This window comes from Rhyacophila brunnea, unplaced genomic scaffold, assembly GCF_057557595.1.
Source record: "Rhyacophila brunnea isolate RB1 unplaced genomic scaffold, BYU_Rbru_1.0 scaffold_16, whole genome shotgun sequence".
In the NCBI taxonomy this organism is placed as follows: Eukaryota; Metazoa; Arthropoda; class Insecta; order Trichoptera; family Rhyacophilidae; genus Rhyacophila; species Rhyacophila brunnea.
Genome location: NW_028232816.1, coordinates 2798189 through 2820465, shown reverse-complemented (window position 1 = coordinate 2820465; position 22277 = coordinate 2798189). Strand labels below are relative to the sequence as shown.

Here is a 22277-nt window from a genome sequence, read left to right as displayed (position 1 = left end):
TGATTCTATTAAATGTTGTTGAAGTTGCAAAAGGGTGATTTCGGTCTGATCATGTCTGCATGAATCCGCCCAATGATGATTCAGGCCTCATGGCCTTGGATACTCTGAGGATTCCATGGTTTAGGCGGTATCAATGTCACTATACCTACAAAAGTGCCGGGACCAAAACCAATTATTATATTTATCCGCTGGAATCAATGACATTAATATGGACGAAGCATCTGGAAAAAAAAATGACACTCACTTCTTTTGTCGGGTCTGCCGAATGGCATAATCTGTTCTAATGCCAGTACAATAAAGGTGATATTGCTATAAATTCCCGAAACTTTTTGTCGGGTCTGCCGAATGGTTCGGTTCGAACAGGTTCGCTCAAACGAACATTGATACTAGAAACACTGTTCTAACGCCGTTACAATAAAGGTGATATTTGCTATAAATTCCCGATGCGTGATATCGCATAATGGATATTGCGTGACGTCTACCGATGCACGTGCGAATGTCACTATGGGCGAATTTACTTGCTAGCTACTGTACTGAGTGCGTCGTCCATTAATCCTTTCTATGCCGCAATTAGTTAATTGATAGTAATTAACATAAGAATCGGTGTAATTAAGGCGTCCAAAGACGCTTTGGGCACTTAACCGGTTAATAATGTCATTGGCTGGAATTGAATATTTTTAAAATTGTGAAACCTAACAACAATATACCTAACTGGACTTCTAATTTTATTTGACACTTATATAATTATTATATTATGTCACTATTGTGGTAAAATAATATTCTAAGGCCCAAGACACATGGTATTCTAACTGACACAATGTATTATAATTGAATACATTTAGAATCAAGTAAGGACCTGCGTTGTCACAACGCCATCTGTCTCGATTTTGAACGACGTGTGTCTTGGCCTAAGTTGGAGAAACACTGATCTGTTGATTGAATTTTCCATATGAGTTCAAGTCGACCTGTCGCAGATATTCTTTACATTAAATCTTATCAAAAATGTATTTGTTTGCAGGATACAGTGTCGATTCTGGTAAATTTATATCACGGCTCCAAAGACTGTACGTGTCCGGAGCGCCGAGAGGTGCAAACTACCTTGGGCAGGTGAGGCAAACCATTTTTTTTACATATCAACTGTCCTGAAACGTTCAAGAATTTCTCTTATTTTCAAAATATAACTAAGTAACTGATTCTGCATGAAATGTAGAAACATGCATCGCAGCGAACAATACCAATACACGCGCAAATCGCCTATGGTGTCACTGTATACTGATTTATCTATACTTCACTAGAGAAATGTCAAAGCGCGACAGCATGCATATTCCAGCTATATGCCATCTTAATTCGGATTGAGTATGGTTAAAAGATTTCATCTTATTGTAACCAGCGCTAAAAATGGAAAATTTTACAAACTGGAACGCTCAATAATTTTCTGAAAATATTCACATAGTTATCTAATTATATGTAAGTATTTTTTTTTATATTTTAAGAAGCTTTTCAAAAGTTCCACTAAATCGAAAATGTTGGAAAAAATGTAATTCTTACAGCATAGGGCGGCTGGAAATGTACAAGCTATAAAGTTTGAAGAGGAATTTGATAGTGGATTGCAAAAAAAGTTGCATGCATTGCAATTTTCGTTTATATTATTGAACATTATAATATCGTCTTTGTTCTGGCAAAACACACTAACTGGAGAATACTAGTTTTGAGTAATTTGACTTTGAAGTTGTTAAAATGTTTGAAATAGTCTATCATGTGAGTTTATTAAGTAATCGTAAGAAGGATGACTCTAAAATAAAGACTATGCTGGCTATTCAAGGATTCGTCTAAATGTAAACAAAAAACATAACCTCAATAAATCAGATATACTAATGTCAAAATATATCACTCTAGACCTGGGTTACACGTGTGTGTACCGAATTTTGAAACTATGATTATTATATTTTGTAAAAATAATTTAAAGTATACGGAATATTACTATGATTCATTGTGAAAGTAAATACATCATTGGTTTTTAATAGAAATAAATATTAATATTTAATTAAAAGCACTTACTTGTCAGAGTTGACTTTTTAGCCGCCATTTTTGTCTTGTGCAAATATCCATAACTTCAAAGTCAAAATAACAATTTATTTTAAAACTACATAGGCTAGTGTTTTACTTTAGTGGTAGAAAAATATACTATCTATACCACTGTAGTCAAATGCGGTTCAAGTATCCAATCAAATCATTGCTAAAAAATATTTAAATAACGTCCACATATGTGTACCTCAGGACGCAAGAGGTTAAGAAGGTTTCCAGACGGTAAAGTTTGAAATAAGGAACATTTTGGTATAACTAACCCAATATGTAATTTTTTCGAATTAGTGTCTTCTGCCAGAACAGTGACGAATATAGAGATAGATATTTTTTGTTAAAAACAAAATAAGTAACTAACTAACTATTACCTACCGGTAATTATAGTACCTAATAGTAATAGTGATGGTCTGTCAACAGGTGCTGGTATTCGACTTCCCCAAGAATGACAGCGACAAATATGATGTTCACACCGAACTCATTGGACACCAGATGGGAGAGTACTTCGGGGCTACTGTTTTGGCTGTCGATATAAACAATGATGGCCTTACAGATCTAATAGTTGGAGCCCCGATGTATGCAGAGCAGTGTTCGGTAGACCAAGGACGTGTCTACGTTTACATCAATCAAGATCAGGTCTAAAGCTATAATATTTTGTTAAGACGATACTTCAGTGAAACGGCAAATAATTTTCAACTATAGGTGCGACGAAGTTTTGGACTCGCTGGCAATCGGAGAGCGAACGTCGAGGTGTGAACACGTCAATTTGTTTCGTGATGGTATTAGATGGGGGTATTAATTCTTAAATCGTGTAAAGATGACTAAAAACGTTATCCATTTACTCGAAAAAGAAAACATGTCAATGAATATATCGTCACCGCTCAGGCAAAAGTCACCAACCCTAAAAACATAGTTTTGAGATATCGCAATTTGAAAGTTTGAGAATGCAGGAAAAATCAGATTCAAATGTTTTTAGGTTTTATCTACATTACATTATTTTCTCATTTCTTATTAATAATTTCTGTAAGGTACTTTTACTTTTTGGTGCTAATTTAAACATCTGGAAGGTTTTGAAGGAGGTAAGGTAGCTCAATTATGGTTTGGTGACTTTTGCTTGTTAATAATCTGACCAAAGCGATTTTATTATAACAAGCTAAGGTAAACTATTCCTGTTTGGTTATTTTTGCGTATTTCAGACAAGTGTTAGAAGTTTTCAAATGACAAATCAGTAAAACTCACCATCCATAGTATAGTGACTTTTGCTTGTATATTTATAACGAAGGATTTATTTTTTTAGAGTCAATAATGTCTATTCACCTATAAAGACTATTGCTTGTTAAGATTTTATCGAAAGTCATTTAGTGGATAACAAATAATTCGGATTTAAGCAACATTTTACTAACTAATGTACCGTGGTGACTTTTGCATCTTAAAGAACATAATTTTACGCTTCGGGTGACATACTCAACTCAAAACTGCCATTTTCAGGGTTGGTGACTTTTGCCTGAACGGTGACGATATTATTATTGTTACTAATAAAACATTAAATGGACGCATGTTGGATTTAAAAGACAAATTATATTTCATTCGGCATGCGTCATTTGCACAATCGGCGCATCGCCTAGCCACGATCTTTTTAGAGCATGCCTCAACTGAGGTATAGCCTTAAGGGGAATGAATAAATGTATGTCCAAGAATATATTATAGAATGTTATATTCTGAAATCTTGTGAATTATTCGTTGAATAAAAGAAAAAATGGTTTATTAAACTATAATAAATGTGTGTTCGAATCACACTCGATACCAGATTTTTCCAATGCATTAGCGTTGCTCTTCTTATAACCAGACATTATTTTTAACGACAAAACTATTTGTATATTTACAGGGAATATTTAAAGATCAGGACAACGACATAAAAATATGTGGAAGTTTAAAAAATCACGCACGTTTTGGGTCATCTATATCCAGCATTGGTGACATCGATAACGATGGGTTTACTGGTAAATTAACGTTACAATACTTTGGTAATATAAACTCGTATTTTTAAGGATGCATTTTTCAACAGTGTGTCTAGAGTAGGGCGAAGGTATTCTCAAAAATGTTTTGCCGTATGACGTCATAACATTGGTAGCACTGAATATAGTTGCCACTCTTTCTATGCTGATTATAGTAACAGAATCATTTTTCATCATGACCAGGAATCTTGTGATTCGACTGCCTCTTGGAATAACACACTAACTCGAAAATGTCAAATATTCAGGAGACCAAAAAAACTATTGAAAATAACGTGTAGCAAAAACCAATAATATTATAATTTTATTATAAGTTACATCTTTAAATTACGAATCATATAAGTATATACTGATCTTTATCATGATATTAGTTTAGACAATAATAATCAAAATGTGTTTTTCCACGTTATACATATTTAACCACTAAAATATTACACTTAGATTTAGTGTGATTTTTCCTGTATTTATTTTTTAATATGATATAGATATCTATACTTAGCGTGTTGTTCCACATAAATATTTTGTTTCTATGAAAAAAGTATTGCATAACACGACATGGTGTTTTTTTACGGTAATTTGAAAACAAGCAGTAATTAATTTTAAATTGACAATAATTGATGAAGATAGTTTCTAATGATTGCAAGGCATAGTAATTTTTCAATACAAAGTAGTTCTATCTTGATAAAATCCTAATTAATGTGATATTCCACAGTAGAATATTATTTAAACAATACACTACTACTACTAAACTAATTTGTGTATTGAGTATGTATATTTTTTACAAGGAATAACACTCCAACTCGACATAGTGTTGCATAAAAAAATAATCTGACACCATCTAGAGATGGGTTTGTACTCCATGCTATTTATAATATTACATTAGAATGTAACATCGTCATAACTCTGCATGCAATGTACTAATTAAAAATGTATTTCGGGATTTTTTCTTATATATGAAACAATAGCTCAATAAGTAAATAACACATTATTTTGACTTGGTGTGTTATTCCATGAGGCGGTTGGGATGGTACTTTATCAATTATTTCTGGGGATGCTCGGCATCTACAACATGTATGGACCGCACACCACTGATACCAACATATCCTCAAACATGCATAGTCATCTCCATTGAATCAACTCTCAAAAGTTGTATTATTCACATTCCTTCGTTAATTTCCCACCCCCTAGCTGGCGGTGAGTAGCTGGTGAGCAACTTATTGCTCGTGTACCGTTTTAATGTGACTCGCGGGTCCCGTATTAAGATTATAAATTAAGCGCGCATAGTACCTATGTCAAAAATTGGCAAAATTGCTAATCATATTTACTAAGTCCGTAACTAAATCAAGAGCTGCTACGATTACTTCATTTAAGATTGCACATAAACTTACAATGTACAATGGTAATAAACAGTAGTAGTGTAATATTATTGTGTTTTCTTTTACCTATTGTGCTGAAATGCCTTAAGTGCAAGAAAGTGCCTTCAAAAAAAAAGGTCATCATCCTATGTGTGGCTCGCCTAAAATTTTTAAATTTTTAATTTGCTCGAGTTATACTAAAGGTTAGGCACCACTGCCTAGGCAATGCATGACTTGTTTACCTACACAGAATCACATCCAGTATGGTAAATAAATTACTTATGATGTTTTTCCTAATTTTCTTTATTAAAATCGATACCCCCCAGTTCAATAGGGGAACAACTCATAAAACCTTGTTCCAAGATTCTCATTTTAATTTTAAAGCCTTGATTTCGCTGAAAGGTTATGTTTTTTTTATATTTAGTTTAGTGTAATTCATCAATGCACAATGAAATTATACATTTTAATAAAGAATTAACCAATAAATTTGATTATATAACGGAATTACTAATTAATCTCAGAAAGGGTTATTCGATTTTATGACACATTGAAGATATTTTTGACTATTTTTTTTGCTGAATTATAAAGAGAAGACTTTTCTACATCAAATGGCATTCTTAACTCAAAACCTTTAAATTATGAGTTGTTCCCCTATTGAACTGTGGTATCGAAATACTTTCATATTAAAATGTCATAATTCCACAATGTCCAATTATTAATCATTTTCCAATTAATATTGTTTCAATTTTATTACAATTAATTCTTAGATGTGGCAATCGGTGCACCCTACGAGGACGATGGCAAAGGAGCCGTTTATATATATTTGGGGAATGAGACTGGACTTAATCCCGTTTTCGTCCAGCGCATAGTGATTGACGATATGAAAGGATTTGGAATTAGCATCTCGAGGGGAGTGGATATTGACGATAATTCATGCAAAGGTGAGACATTTCGTATAAAATTTTATTAGTTTAGGCAAAGCACATGGCGGCACCAATTCCCCCAGCTTACAACCTTTTTCCACATTAACCTTCACCATATAGATCGCTCTTGTAGCATCACAGCATAGCGAGGTAGGATCGGCCAAGGTGATGAGATCATTTAAACTGAATGTTCTGCCTACTAGATGTAGAATACGAAGCTTTCAATTGAATACAATTAATTTTATTGTTAATATAAGTAGATACATTTTAAATAATATGTAAAACCATTAAGGTGGGACGTGCGCCGCGCCGCGTAGGTAAAAATGGAGGTTTTATGATATTTTCAAAGCATGATCCTGGACATTTCTTAAACGTTGTAGACAATTATATAATTTTGAAGCCTCATTATCATTTATATTTATTTTAAACATTTGATGACTGCATAAAGTATTTTTATTACATAAAATAGTATTCTTTTAAACCTCTCGCTCTAATGTTTTAGAATATAGTCATATTTCGGTAGGTACATTCATGTGCAGTAGTGTTAATATTTTTTAGATTTAGTAATTTTTAAACGCATTTACAAAACCATTAGTAAAATTAATATTAACATTATATAGTGATATATTTACGATAAAAATTATATTTTATAATCTTTGTGATCCCAAATTTGACAAGAATTAGGCATTTTATTATTCAAAAAATCGGCACGATTAACACATTTGAAGATAATTCTAAAGATACTGATTATAAGCTATGTCTTTGACCATTCAAATGTGATAAACATCTTATGAATAATGTTTGCTTTGTAATAATTATTGACCTAAGAATAAGGTAGTATTTTTTTGAAATACGCCATTTTTATTGGCATTTCCCAGTGGCTAAGCTACAACATACAGCCGTAGCCATAAATTGATTAACGATAAATGAAGCAGGGAGTAAGATCATGGTAACACGCGTGCTTGAACATGTACCGCTTAAAAAAAACGGTTAGGTACGCCTACGCTGAGCAGTGGGCCATTAAAAAGAAAAATAAATGCTTTATAATATACAATTAAAAATTGCTAATAAACAATTGAAAGTATTTGAAAAAGTAATTAAGTAGGTGTAATATTATGTTATATGCCTGCTTAATATATCTTTCATTCATCTTGACTCTTGACAGTTGAATGTGTAAAATATTGGTAAATTTCATATTATATTTTTTATCAATAATGCCAACTTATTATATAATTATATATTAGAGCGCCTGACTCTAAAGCCATGGGTCGCTGCCACTTCCCAGCACATAGAAACATTTTTTTAATGTGTATATTTTTATCCAGTGTAAAGATGCAATGGGTTGGTCATTGTAAAAAAGATTATGGAGATCTGTGAAGGTCCATACAATCCGCCAATGAGTGAAAATGGTAAATTATATTTTAATGGTATTAAATATTTTATTCTGTCTTTCCATTGTATTCCAGCGGCTTTTATTAAGTATTTTTAAGTGTTTTATTTAGACACGAATTTGATCTCAATACTATACAGCCATCTATTTCTGATAAAACAGCTCATGATGAATTGTGGAAATTGAAATTGTTTTTAATGAAGAACATAATTTAGATATTGCTGTGGGTGCTTACGAGAGTGCCAGAGCCGTTCTTCTACGATGCCATCCATCTGTAAAGGTTAATTTCACTTTGATATCCATCCCTGCAGTAATAGCCAGAAACGCCACGTCGTTCACTGCAGAAGCCTGTTTCGAGTTCAAAGGATTAGCAGATATAAATACCAGTTTGTATAAAATATTTACATTTATAAGTCTATTATTTTAACAATTATTCTTTATTTTACCCCCCCCCCCCCCAAAACACCGGGAGGAATTGGCATTTGCAAACTGCCCATCCATCCCAACTTCATATTATGTTAAGTTCAGTGTGCAGAGAAACAGCCCTTCTCGTCGGTAAAGATTTCAAATCAAAATTGAAAATCAAGCAGATCAGACGATAACTTTACTATAGAAAGTTGAATTTTTGACCACCATCTTGGTATTTTCTAAGAATACAATTGCAAAATACCAAGCTTAACTTCGAATTAGTATTTAGCACCACAAAATACATGTTTAAATTAAAAATATCAACAATAATGATTAAAGAAATAGATAATTGGACTGCCATCTTGGTATTTTATGGGCTTCCAATTGCAAAATATTCAAATATAAAATTTTTAAGGAATTCAAGTCATCTATGTTGCCAAAAGGCTCGGTAGATATATAAATTGTGTCGCTTGATTTCAAAATCAGCCAATTCCATAATAGATGAATAGGAGAAAAACAGCTTTTTGTTTTCTCAAGTAGGGGAGAGGGGGGCGCCTTCAGCCACTTTTCACAAGACTATTTTTCACAGCTTGATAATGTAATATTTCCACATAAAAATAAGTTTCTCTAGTAGTTTATACATTTACTTAACTAAGAAAATAGTTTGAATTTTTTAAGTTGAGTTCAACATAAAAATATATGCTCCAGAAAAAAAAGAGAAACTTGATGAAAGTGCCCCATAGCCGGGGCACTTTCAGCCATTTCATGTTTCAGGGGGGGTAGATTCAGCCACTGTAAAATTGTAAGGTAAATTGAAAAAATGGATAAAATTAATGTCAATCTTTATTTAAAATGGTTTGTGGAATATAAAACAGGAAATACTTAATAGTAATAAGTAAATAGTATGATATTATTTTATATTAAAATCATACATAAATGTGTATGATTGCATTGTTCGTGCTGTTCCATTTGTCTGTACAGGTTGCGGCAATTTTGCGACAACGGCATTGCGATTTGTAGACGCGATATCTTCTATTAACGGATAGAAGAATTTGTACGTCGTCAGGATCCATTTTCTCAATCACTTTTCCCACATAATAAACACTCGTAGACTTTGTCAAAAATTTAATTATCAAATAATCCTCTTTTTCGATCACTTCATCGTCCAATATTCCCCTATTACATACGAGTATATCGTCCTCTCCAGCACTCGTTAGACACAATGAATCATCTGACTCAACTATCATGTCACATTCGGAATCACTAGAGGAGGATGAATATTTAGGTCTTTCATTATTTGAAAAGATGTTTTTCATGATGCGTTTCTTTTTCTTTTCTTTTGGTATTTTGCAATTCTTCCAGTTATTTTTTTCAGGAGTGCTTGTGTAAATTCTCGACATTCCTTGCCTGCTCTTTGACTTAGTAACTTTTTTGGTGTTTGTACGGGGAAAAGGCCTAACATGCTCCGGTAAAATGTTTGATGATGATGTTACACAGTCACAAGGGTGAAAGTTTATATTATTTCGAATACAGAATATTTAAAAATAATAAGTTCCACATTCCGATAATGCAGAAATGTTAGAAAGTAGTAGTTCTTCAGCAATTCACAAAAAAGTCAAAAATACCTAAAGGTGGACTTGGCTGATTTTGAAATCTAGCGACACAATTAGTAATCGCCTGGCAAGTGTGATTGAATCCCTGTCGGTCCAAATAAAATTATCTAATAAGTTATGTGTGTATTTTCAATATATAGAAAACTACATTCTCTATGCTTGTGCACATTATTATATTCAGTATTTACAATTCTCTTTATAGACATCACAGTGAAATTATCTAACTTGGATAACAAACGAGTAAAGCTTGAAAATAAGGAAGATGAAACATTTCAAGTCTCTGGATATGGCGGAGTTCAAATATGTGAATACATTGAAATACTTGTGGAGGTATATAATTTCTTTATTTTATTATATTATTAATTGGATGTGTTATAAAATCTGAAGATACTTAAGGCTATACCGCAGTTGAGGCATGGTCTAAAAAGATTGTGGCTAGGCGATGCGCGGATTGCGGGTCGCGGGTGCAAATGACGCATGCCGACCGAAATATAATTTGTCCAAAATTTCGTCGCGCCTATAGTTGAAAATTATTTGCCGTTTCACTGATGTATCGTCTTAATAGTCAATTGTATTGTATTTCTAAAATGAAGTCAGGAAAATGATATTTAATTTTTTCTATTCACTTGACGTCTGTGGACTTTCGGATTTTTGGCTTGTGGCTTTATATACTTCAAATTTCTGTTACAAATAGGTTCAAAATGTTTAGTTTTGATGGATTATCGTATATCTGGGACAACAAGTGTGTCTATAGATGGATGTATATTTGATGAAATTGTTCGCAGAGTAAAGCTAGGCTGGAGTGCTTTTGGTCGCCTGAATAATGTCTTCAAAAGTGACTTTCCACTGTGCCTAAAGCGCAATGTGTTCAACCAGTGTGTGCTTCCTGTGATCACATATGTAAATCACTAAGTAAAAGAGAGGTCCAGAAACTTAGAGTAGCACAACGTGGTATAGAGAGGTGCATGCTGGGCATAACGCGAAAGCACAAGAAGAGGAATGATTGGATACGGAAGCAGACAAGGGTTTACGATGTAATAGAGTTTATTAAAAGCCTTAAATGGAGATGGGCTGGATACATAGCTCGAAGAAGAGACAATCGTTGGACAAATCTAATCATCCAGTGGTATCCTAGAAGTACAAAACGTCCGCAAGGTAGACCTAGAGGCCGCTGGATCGATGAAATGATAAAGTTCTGTGGAAGTACGTGGCAACGCAATGCACAGGACCGAGAGAAGTGGAAGCAACTTGAAGAGGCCTTCATCCAGCAGTGGATAGATTCAGGCTGATTTATTTATTTATTTATTTATAAAAAAGAGTATTACGGCATTACAGCTTTTGGCCAATGCGCCATAATACATAATACATACAAATATATAAAAATATCTTAATTACAAATAACAACTAATATGACAAGAAAGTGGAAAAGACAGCATGTGTAAATATTAAAGAAATATGATAATATATACAATTATAAATTTATCCTATTTAAAACGTCTACAAACATTATATAATTAATAAAAAACAAATCAACCTTTATGGTGCCATCAAATAAGCTAATTGCACGATACACAGCATCATGAAACATAACATCTGTCCTGCGACGAGGTATCTTGAAGACCGTGGAGCTGCGAGTGATATTGGTGGGAACATGAAAATTAATATTTGCCAGTATATGCGGATTGTAAATGAACCCACGAAGAAGTAAAAAGAAATGCTTTAAAAGAACAATCACTCTTCGGGTAGACAGGGATTGCATTGATAGCATACCCAGAAGAAAACGAGTCGGGAAATTCATTTTATTGTCATTATCATAAGGAAAGAACCCGTATGTTCTTAAGTAGAGAAATCTAAGAAATCTATTGTGGACTCGATCCAGCTTAATTGTGTGCATGAACCTATTAGGACTCCAAATAATGCTGGCATATTCAAGAATACTCAACACAAATGATACGTATAATGTACGTAGCACTCGGACGTTTTCGAATGATTTTGAAACCCTCATAACAAAACCAAGCATTTTGCTAGATCTAGTACTGATGTTAAGAATATGCTGATTGAAAGTGAACTTTGTATCATACAATACTCCCAAATCTTTTATCTCCGTTACCCTACTCAATATTATACCAGACAATGTGTATGGGAACAATAAGGTGTGCCTTGAACGATTGAATGAAATAATATTACATTTGGAGGTAGCGAATTCAAGTTTATTTAAGATAGACCATTGCGAGATAGCATCTAGGTCAGACTGCAACATCGCACAGCATAATGGGGTTTCAATAGTTCGAAAAAGTTTAAGATCATCTGCGAATAGCAAACAAGAAGAATTGGTTATAACTTTGACAATATCATCAAAAAATATTAAAAACAAAATTGGGCCAAGATTTGAACCTTGAGGAACACCAGAGTTTGTTCTAAAAATCCGCGATTCATTCCCATGGTAATCAACAAATTGACGGCGATTTTTCAAATAAGAAGCAAAAAAACATATTATACTATATGACGCGCCAAATGTACAAAGCTTTTGTAATAAAATATCGTGATCAACATGATCAAATGCCTTGGAAATATCTGTGTACACAGAATCAACTTGAATTGACTTATCCATAGAATTTGAAATAAAATTATTATACACTATAAGATTTGTTACTGTGGACCGCCTAAGTCGAAAACCATGCTGCGAATCGGAGAGGCGAGAGTCTATTTGACGGTTGATGTTTATATGTAATATCGATTCAAATAATTTACATGGAGCCGAAAGAACTGCTATTGGCCTATAGTTAGAGATCTCTGATCTAGATCCCTTTTTATGAAGCGGCCTTAGGCGGGTTATTTTCCATGCATCAGGAAAAGTGCTGGATGCTATGATTAAATTAAATATATGTTTAAGCGGAAAGGATATATGTTCGTAACAGCCCTTAACCACATAAGGTGGCAAGCCATCTGGACCAAATGAACTTTTGGGAGACAAATTTGAAAACCCATATTCCATATCTTTCTCGTCAAAAGCTGAGATTTGAATATCTTGCGCTGCAGACGAAGGACCAGCAGAATCGGGGCCAAGTAGCGGTTCTATTGAGCTATAAAGTGATTCAAAATGCTTAGCAAATGCATCAGATATAACATGGTTCTCTATAGGATCATTATTCAACGTCATCATGGCATTGTCTTTTGTAGTACTACTGGAACTAAGCGAATGAATATATTTCCAAAAACAATTATTAGGATCTGAGACAATATTTCGACCAATCGACGTTAGATATGATTTGTGAGCCGAAGAGATGTCACACTTCAATGAGTTTCTAAGACAGGAAAATTTACTATAATCTGCAGTCCGTTTATGTTTTTTCCACAGTGCATGATAATATGCCTTTGACCTTAGATTATAAATAATTTCTGGCGTAAACCACTTAGGATATGAGTACTTCGGTAGATGAACGAGCCGGCGAGGGAAACAGGAGTCCAGACTATTATAAAATTTATTATAAAAAATAGCTAATGCCGTGTTTACATCAATTTGTTCATATAAAGAGGTCCAATCTGTAGTACTCAAAGAATTATACAGCGCTAAAAAATTTCCATTTGAAAAATTCCATTGCGGATTATGCCTATTCAGTGGAGGAATCGACGAATCATTTCTGTGCGATACATGCTTAAAAGATAAAATTGTGCAAGTAGAGGGATGATAGACATCTTCAGGAACGAGAGGCTCATCACACGCGCTGACCACCGTGCAACCAACGTTAGATAGCACCAAATCAAGCGTCCGACCGAGTCCATCTGATGATGATGATGGTACAAAATCAGTACTTTTCTGCAAAAACCAATGACGTTAATATGGACGAAGCATCTGGAAAAAAAATGACACTCACTTTTTTGTCGGGTCTGCCGGATGGAATAATCTGTTTTAACGCCATTACAATAAAAGTGATATTGCTATAAATTCCCGATGCTTTTTGTTGGGTCTGCCGAATAGTTCGGTTTGAACGAGTTCGCTCAAATGAACATTAACACTAGAAATACTGTTCTAACTCCATTACAACAAAGGTGATATTGCTATAAATTCCCGATGCGTGATATTGCATAATGGAAATTGCGTGACGTCTACCTATACATGTGCGAATTTCGCTATGCGTGAATTTACTTGCCAGCTATTGAGTGCGTTGTCCATTAATAATGTCATTGGAAAAAACGTACATTATGACATTCTAGATCTGAGGTAGAGAAATATAAGTATAGAATAATAAACACACCTTTTGGGTCTCATTCCAGTTGCAGTTGCGAGTTGCATCCAGTGTACACACTATGAAGCGTGTGCAGTAACTGTTGTCCCATATAAACAATCTTTGTTCTCTCTTATAGACTAACAACTATAATTTGAGATGCGGCGGTGGCATAATTGTCACAATGTAAGCATCCGTCAGTACATCATGTGGATTTCTTCATAGTTTCAAATGAAAATATTTTATATTTTCAGACTGCAGAAACCGATGTGTCTCGGCCAATTATAATCAATATGAGCTACCAACTTGATAATGATCCAATGCATTGTAAGTAACCTTAAAATAAAAAAATACATTACCAATATCTTCCATCTTTTTAAACTTTCCTCTGCCTCATGATATTACTATGGTAGTATCTGACAGGCCGCAGATTTTTAATGACATGTCATGTTGAATGTAGAGCAAAGCCTGTAATACTGATAATTTGTGGCTTAGTATTTCATAATTATTCAAACAGATGTCACTGTGTGTTTAATTTTTTGGGTTATGACAGTGACTAGTAATTGTTAAAGTTGGACGACATAACTCGCGAAATTTGTATGTGCATAGAGCAAAGGCATAGAACCCGTTAAAGGCTGTTAATTTGTTTTTGTCATTACATTAATGTACAAATCTAATAATTTATAATGTACTTATTGGATTGCGGAAGATAGACCCAACTGGGGAAGACGGTTTGAAGAAACCATTTTGCACTGCGAGTGTGTACCTGTTGTCATCTCCATCCAAGTCGATCGCGAAAAGCTGGCTCTTTCTGAGATGTCCGGGGTTCCAGCGGCTAGCTCAGGTGTCCATCGAACCCCGGATTCACAAAAAAAAAAGATATTTGAAATTGAGGAGAAATTAAATGAAACCACACCTGTCTCGTGCGTAACTTGGTATTATCTTATATTTAAAATTTTCTTTACAGGTTTATATATTATTTTGTTTTTACAATAAGTTTCGCAGGTCCGTACATGTTGGAAAAGTGACGCTTACTAGCTTTCTTTTTTTTCTTTTTAAATTTCCCGTACCCACGCCGACCAGCAAAAAGGACTCTCATGATTGGCCAAATTTTATCGCGTGATTTTTTTGATTTGACGAATCACGAGGACCACCTCGGCGCAGGCGCGCGGAGATTTTACCGTTGCGCAATGCGCAGCAAAATTTATTAGATTTAAATACTTTAATAATAAATATTTTATACATTATATTTAGTCTTAAAATTATCTTTTCATCCATCATCATTTATACTTTTTAAATCAAATTAAATTTTTCTTAATTACACCTCCGCCCAGTATATGATTTTCACACACCGGACGAAGGCTTTTACTTATGAATAATAAAAAAAATTACGTAGTTGAGCAAGGAATCAGATTAGATGTTTTATGAAGCCGTTTCTAGAGGTCAGGGCTACGTTTCGACTTATGACTACTAAATGATTATTTTACACCGGGAGAAGCCCGCCTGTAACAGGGGTGTATCATTTCCTCGCTTTTATTTCGTGTTTTTTATCGTCTGACATATTTTGGGGATTTAGGAGTGAAGTGAGGGTGAAGTGGAACAAAAAAAAATAACACACCGTAATTATGATCGGAAACGGCGAGGTTTTATTTTGGAGAATACTTGGGGCTACATTTTATACAATTTCAATCTTTTGCGAAGATCGAACGACACACTGCTTACTGTTTTGCTGTTACAATGCTTCTCTCGCGTCAAAACAAATCACCGCTTTCGAAGCGGTATAAATGCGGCGTTGCCATTCGTGTTTTTTAACGGCATTCAGACAATGTGATTTAAATTCAGATATTTAACATTATTTATTTATTTTCGCAATCAACCCTTACTATTTGTCGACTTGATAATGGTTTGGGTTCCTCTAGATCAGCGATACTCAACCTGCGGCCCGCGGGCCACATGCGGCCCTTTAAGCTTTTATGTGCGGCGCGAAACACATTTATTATCAGGAATTTCGTATATCTTGAGATTCGTTTCGACTTTGACGCACAGATAGTGACACCCGAAGAGGATTGTCATTATGGTCCACATCAGATCTGGTAAAAGAGTGTTGCTATTGCACACGATTAATTTAAAAAACACGCTTAATTTTTAAAATCTCAAAAATGTTTTGTAAAAAAAGGACGGGTTTCATGATTTTTTCGTCACACCAGTAGTGATGCGGCCCGCGTTACTTTACAAATATGTGTATTTGGCCCGAAGAAAAAAAAGGTTGAGTATCATTGCTCTAGATCCACAGAGACATCCCCAAATGGGGACCAAAATAAAAAATTACACCAAATATCTGGGTCTAGGACGATTTGGCGCCGGGATAACTGGACGCTATGCAGTTCAAAATTAAATAGACGATAGGCACTTATAGGTACTTTTAAAAAAATCTTTAATAATTTAATATTTATTATTATTATTATTATTTAATATTAATAATAATTATTTATATTTAAATTATTATATTATGATTTAATAGTTAGTGAGAATTTAAATATGCACACGTAAATAATGATTAAATCGTGCATATGTTTAAGTTCCAACGAAAAAAGAGTTTTTTATTTTATATAAAGCCTTAGGCATGGTAATTCTCAATCCGCAATAAAAAAAACATTATGTTGCGAGTAAAATGAATTAAAACTACTAAGTAGTAGATAGAAACTGATTAAAATTCCTCGTCTACGTCTACGACAGTGTGGCGTCCAATTGTCCTGGTGTCCAGTTGTCCCATTCCCAAATATCTAAACATCAAAATATGACATCATGTTTTAATACTGCCAAGGTAAAGTAATATATTAATAATTTTACTATGACCCCCAATTCAAACACACAAAAAAATCAAAAACTACTTCCCTCTTCCCTGATCTCTTTAATTTTTAAATATTATACATTTCCAGTGAGCAAATTCTGTCCAGACTGCACTGTATTGCATCCCCAGACAAAACAAGACGCTGTACTTCTTGTACCATTCGATAGTGGCTGCGGACCCGACCTCATCTGCCAGCCTGACCTTAAATTAGACCTCAGAATACTGACAGAGTAAGTACCGTGACTATTTTCTAATGTAATGGTTTTCTGCCTTATTATTTAAGTGGCAAACTCGACCCTGTGCCAAATTCCCATAGCATCGACAAAACTAATTAAACCAGCGAGGCATTCTAACATATCACTATAATACTCCAAAATCAATAAATAAAAGTGATAAATTTTATATCGTCTCTGTTCTGGTAGAACACACTAACTGGAGAATACGAATTTTGAGTAATTTGACTTTGAAGTTGTTAAAATGTTTGAAACGATCTATCATGTGAGTTTATAAAGTAATCGTAAAAAGGATGACTTTAAAATAAAAAGGTTTCCAGACGGTAAAGTTTGAAATAAGGAACATTTTGGTATAACTAACTCAATATGTAATTTTTTCGAATTAGTGTCTTCTGCCAGAACAGTGACGATATGATAATATAATGATGCGAATGAACGCAGATGACTGTTGACTAAACCAAAGCATAATAGGTAGTTTTGGTATACTTTGGGCGATACAACAAAATTGTGCACACTTTTTCATTCATTCTTATTTGTTTTCGTTGGATTATATATTGTTGCTTCATTTTTTCAAATTCTTTATTTTTTTTTTTTTTTCGACTGTGTCCGATCCTAATAGGATCATATGAGCCTCCACAGAGTAGAGGTTTGTATTAACAGATTTTGTTTTTTACGAGAAATGGATGTCAGCCACTTGCTCAACCTATTAGGTACATACCCTGACTCACACACAAATTGAAAAACAATATGTGTACTTGCCAGACCCAGGATTCGAACCTGGGACCCACGGCGTGATAGTCCAACGCTTAAGCCGGGTGGCCACCATGGGCGTTAATTCATTATGCCCTGCCTAAACTAATATTTTATAGAAATGATATTTTATAGAAAGACGAGTATTTTTTGACTATTATCTGTTATGGTTTGGTTTCGCAGTGTTTAATTGAATTTTAAATACACACTAACAAACACAATCTACACTTTTTAATCTTAGTTCAATGAAAATAAATGCGTTTGACTGACAAAGTTTAGTGTGCACTATTTATGTCGGAGCTTAACAGCATACCTCCACCCTTCGCCACCGGTACACACACAAGTTGACAATATCATAAAAATGACTAATCGGCTTAACTCTGACACATTATTTCCTTATCTACGCCTTTTTACAAATGGTTACCATAATATATGACTGATAGATGTCAGTTCAATGCCAGTTTAGTTATGGGAACATTATTATCTAATAGTAAAATAGTTCATAATAATTCCCGTTCCATGAACACATTCGCGGACACATGTTAGCTAATGCATGTCAGTGACATGACACATATTAAAATTTAGATTTTTTAAATTTTCGATTTATATACATATATATAAATGATTTAAGTCTTAAGGCTATACCTCAGTTGAGGCATGGTCTAAAAAGATCGTGGCTAGGCTATGCGCGGATTGCGGGTCGCGGGTGCAAATGACGTATGCCGAACGAAATATAATTTGTCATATAAATCCAACATGCGTCCATTTAATGTTCTGTTTTTTGTTCTATTAAGCGTCAATTACATTGAGTTACTTTATGAGCTGTTTGTTGGCGAATTTAAAAGCGGGAGATTCAGCTATTCAGCTACTGCGATTGTGATGATGACACACAAAACTTTCCATTCGCTGAGAAGCCACAAGCCAGCGACAATTTTGACAGAACGTAGTTTGTTTTTTTACCGGGAGGTTGCTACTGCGCTCTACTGCGCAGACGCAGTAGCGTGTGGCCGGCGTGTAGCGTCTAAAGTTGACCGGCTTTCAACTTTTCTCGGTAGATTGTTTACAATCTGCTTGTTAGCTTGTTCAATGATGACACTGGGCAAATTTACAGGCAGATTGTAAATTCGCCAACAAGCAGCTCGTAAAGTAGCTCAATGTAATTGACGCATTAGTAACAATAATAATATATTCATTGACATGTTTTCTTTTTCAAGTAAATGGGTAACGTTTTTAGTCATCTTTACACGATTTAAGAATTAATACCCCCGTCGCCATCACGAAACAAATTGACGTATTCACACCTCGACGTTCACTCTCAAACTGCCAAAGTCCAAAATTTCGTCGCGTCTATAGTTGAAAATTATTTGCCGTTGAACTGTTCACTGAAGTATCATCTTAAGATACGACACTATCTAGGTAATAAAAATATGTTTGCACCGTGACACAAGTAGCAGGGAACATACTGTTTTAATCCAAAATACGACTTCTATAAACGTCGTGTCGTATTCAGTTTCCACAGTACAGGATGTCTATGAACATCCTATCTCAGGAAATACGACATCTATACACGTCATATCCGCGTCAGTAATGGTTTTTATTTCAGATTACCGTACATTACGAGCTCCACATCAAACATAAGTATGAATATTTCAATTGAGAATACTGGCGAGCCGGCTTACATGACGCAGATTACGCTCATTCCACCAGAGAGATCTCCACTTCTGAGGGTTCCATTTCTTTGCACACTCAACGCGAGCAAACTGTTGTGCAAGATCGGTGATCCGATGCTGCCTAACACTAAGGTTTGCTTCATTGCAGAATAAACTGATCGATATATTACTTATTATAATATTTTAGTATTACTATTTTAGTTAAATGCAATCACCACAAACCAAGACAATTAATTTATAATAAGACAATGTGAAATCAATTTTAAATGGTTACTATCAAATTATTGTTCTGTAATTGAAACTAATATTAAATAGTGATACCAGATGGAAGTCTCCCACAGGAGACCACCTCAAAGGACGGACCGAACCATCAACTTTCCCTTACACCACAGCCTACGTCCACTCTTCGCGGTTCTCGCAACCCTCGGCCGATTAGAGCCCGCCTCAAAAATCCGAAATTCAAATTCGTCAGCGCTCCCGCCAAAGCAGACGCGGTCTGTCGAAAACGGCCGCTCGCGCCGCCACTAGTCAATCCGTCGGTAAAACAGGGAGGTTCCCGACCGACGGACGAACATGACGCCGCCTGACAGTTGGACGCGCGCGAAAAATCTCTCTCTCTTACATCTGACGCCGAACCAACAGCATCGACCGCAAAAGCTCTCTCTCGTATCGGACGTCGACCAGCAAGCACTGACTCTCGCCTCGGATGCCAAGCATCAGCAGCCCAGCCGCGACACCACGTTTGCAGCCCGCCAAAGCGCCAATTACCAACCGACCGCCAACGACAATACCCTGTATCTGCGACAATATAAAATATACCAGCCTCAACACCATACACCGTGCGTTTCTGTCTCCCACCCCCGCTTTGGCCTTGACGTTATCACGGCCTGCTATCTCCGCTTCAGAGCGCGCAGAAGGCCGGTGATAATAGTATAAACTTAACTAGCAGCACAATTTGTAGAAATAAGAAAGATACAGAAGTTTCTATTCAAAAATATTATATTTAAAAAACTATTAAATATATTTAAAAGACTATTCAGTTTATTCTGAAAATTTACAGTTAAACCAAATTAGCGTTGTACCTTACTACTCCTAGAGATAACTATTGTTGTATTCTACATAATTCCATTGTAGTACATATTGTTGTGGTGGTTTATTGCACAGGCAACATTTTCACAAGGGTGCCTCCAAACCCGTCAGCACTACAAACTCCACATACCTAAAACCACCAATTTTTTGGAGTAGGTTTTGTGAAATTGTTCTAATTCTGAGTAGAGAGATTGATACCGGCCATATTGCGTAATATGCAATATCACTAGCCAACAACATTTGACGGTGGAAGAGAGTGGGTGGTGGACAAAAATACGCTATACAGGGTTACGCAATATTTAATTGATAGCAAGAGAGTATATAACTATAACGTAACACAGGCGAAAAAGTCAATAAGTCAAGGTCAAAACAAAGCGTGGCACGAGGCGGCGCGATACGTAACACAGGTTGGGATGCACGCGAGGGCGTAGGCTGCAACGGCACCACACGTGGCACGAACTGGGGCGCACGCGGGGGCGTAGGCTGCTGCGGGGCGCAAGGCGGCACGCTACGTGATACAGGCTGGGGCGCACGCGGGGGCGTAGGCTGCAACGGCACAACACGTGGCCCGAACTGGGGCGCACGCGGGGGCGTAGGCTGCAACGGCACAACACGTGGCACGAACTGGGCGCACGCGGGGCGCAGGCTGCAACGGCACAACACGTGGCACGAACTGGGGCGCACGCGGGGGGGCGTAGGCTGCAACGGCACAACACGTGGCACGAACTGGGGCGCACGCGGGGGCGTAGGCTGCAACGGCACAACACGTGGCACGAACTGGGACGCACGCGGGGGGCGTAGACTGCAACGGCACAACACGTGGCACGAACTGGGGCGCACGCGGGGGGGCGTAGGCTGCTGCGGGACGCAAGGCGACACGATACGTGACACAGGCTGGGGTGCACGCGAGGGCGTAGGCTGCAACGGCACAACACGTGGCACGAACTGGGGCGCACGCGGGGGGCGTAGGCTGCAACGGCACAACACGGTGCACGAACTGGGGCGCACGCGGGGGCGTAGGCTGCAACGGCACAACACGTGGCACGAACTGGGGCGCACGCGGGGCGTAGGCTGCAACGGCACAACACGTGGCACGAACTGGGAGCGATATCGCGGTCACTACGTTACGAATCAAAGAACAATATGGCTGGCCTCGGCGCGGCGCGTATCTCTGTTATTCCACTCTAAAACGACAAGATGGCTGACACGGCGCTGAAACATGTATAGTGGACAAGATGGCGGATGGCGAGGTCCTGGCGTGACCTTTCGGGGCGACGGACTAGCGGAAAAGAGAGCAGCGTGTGGAATTGTGTGAAACAGTACAGCGTCCAGAGGCTCGACCTCTGGTGGCGCTCAATTTGCAAGCAAGCAGAATCATCAAGCCTTCAAGATGCCGCCTGTCATGGATCCGCCGCAGTTGGGAAACTATCGCCGGCCGACTCATCGCGCATCATCAGTAATCACGCACGAGGATGCTGCCGAATAACAGCACGCCAGACCATTTCAAAACCAAGGACTCTCGATGTTTCCCCGACCAGCTGTATCATCAGTCGACCCTGGCCCACGGACGGATACGTCGAGGAAGTTCCTGGCTCCAACTGTCTGCGAGCCTTGGAATCAGCCCTGGCCCAGACACGGGACATCAAAGTGCGTAGTCGACGCCACCGGCGCGTCATCT

General features: G+C 36.6%; 1 protein-coding gene across 1 annotated transcript in view; it reads left to right on the top strand.

Annotated features, from left to right (window-relative positions):
• The window catches only part of LOC147074208 (integrin alpha-PS3-like), a 75591-nt gene that overhangs the window by 26722 nt on the left and 26592 nt on the right, over window positions 1–22277 (top strand). Inside the window, exons 8-16 of the mRNA XM_085944018.1 lie at window positions 1019–1107; window positions 2500–2715; window positions 3965–4079; window positions 6214–6387; window positions 7975–8145; window positions 9983–10110; window positions 14261–14333; window positions 16946–17087; window positions 19444–19642. Of these exons, the coding sequence (XP_085800144.1) occupies window positions 1019–1107; window positions 2500–2715; window positions 3965–4079; window positions 6214–6387; window positions 7975–8145; window positions 9983–10110; window positions 14261–14333; window positions 16946–17087; window positions 19444–19642 (1307 nt within the window). The remainder of the gene's footprint in view (window positions 1–1018; window positions 1108–2499; window positions 2716–3964; window positions 4080–6213; window positions 6388–7974; window positions 8146–9982; window positions 10111–14260; window positions 14334–16945; window positions 17088–19443; window positions 19643–22277) is intronic.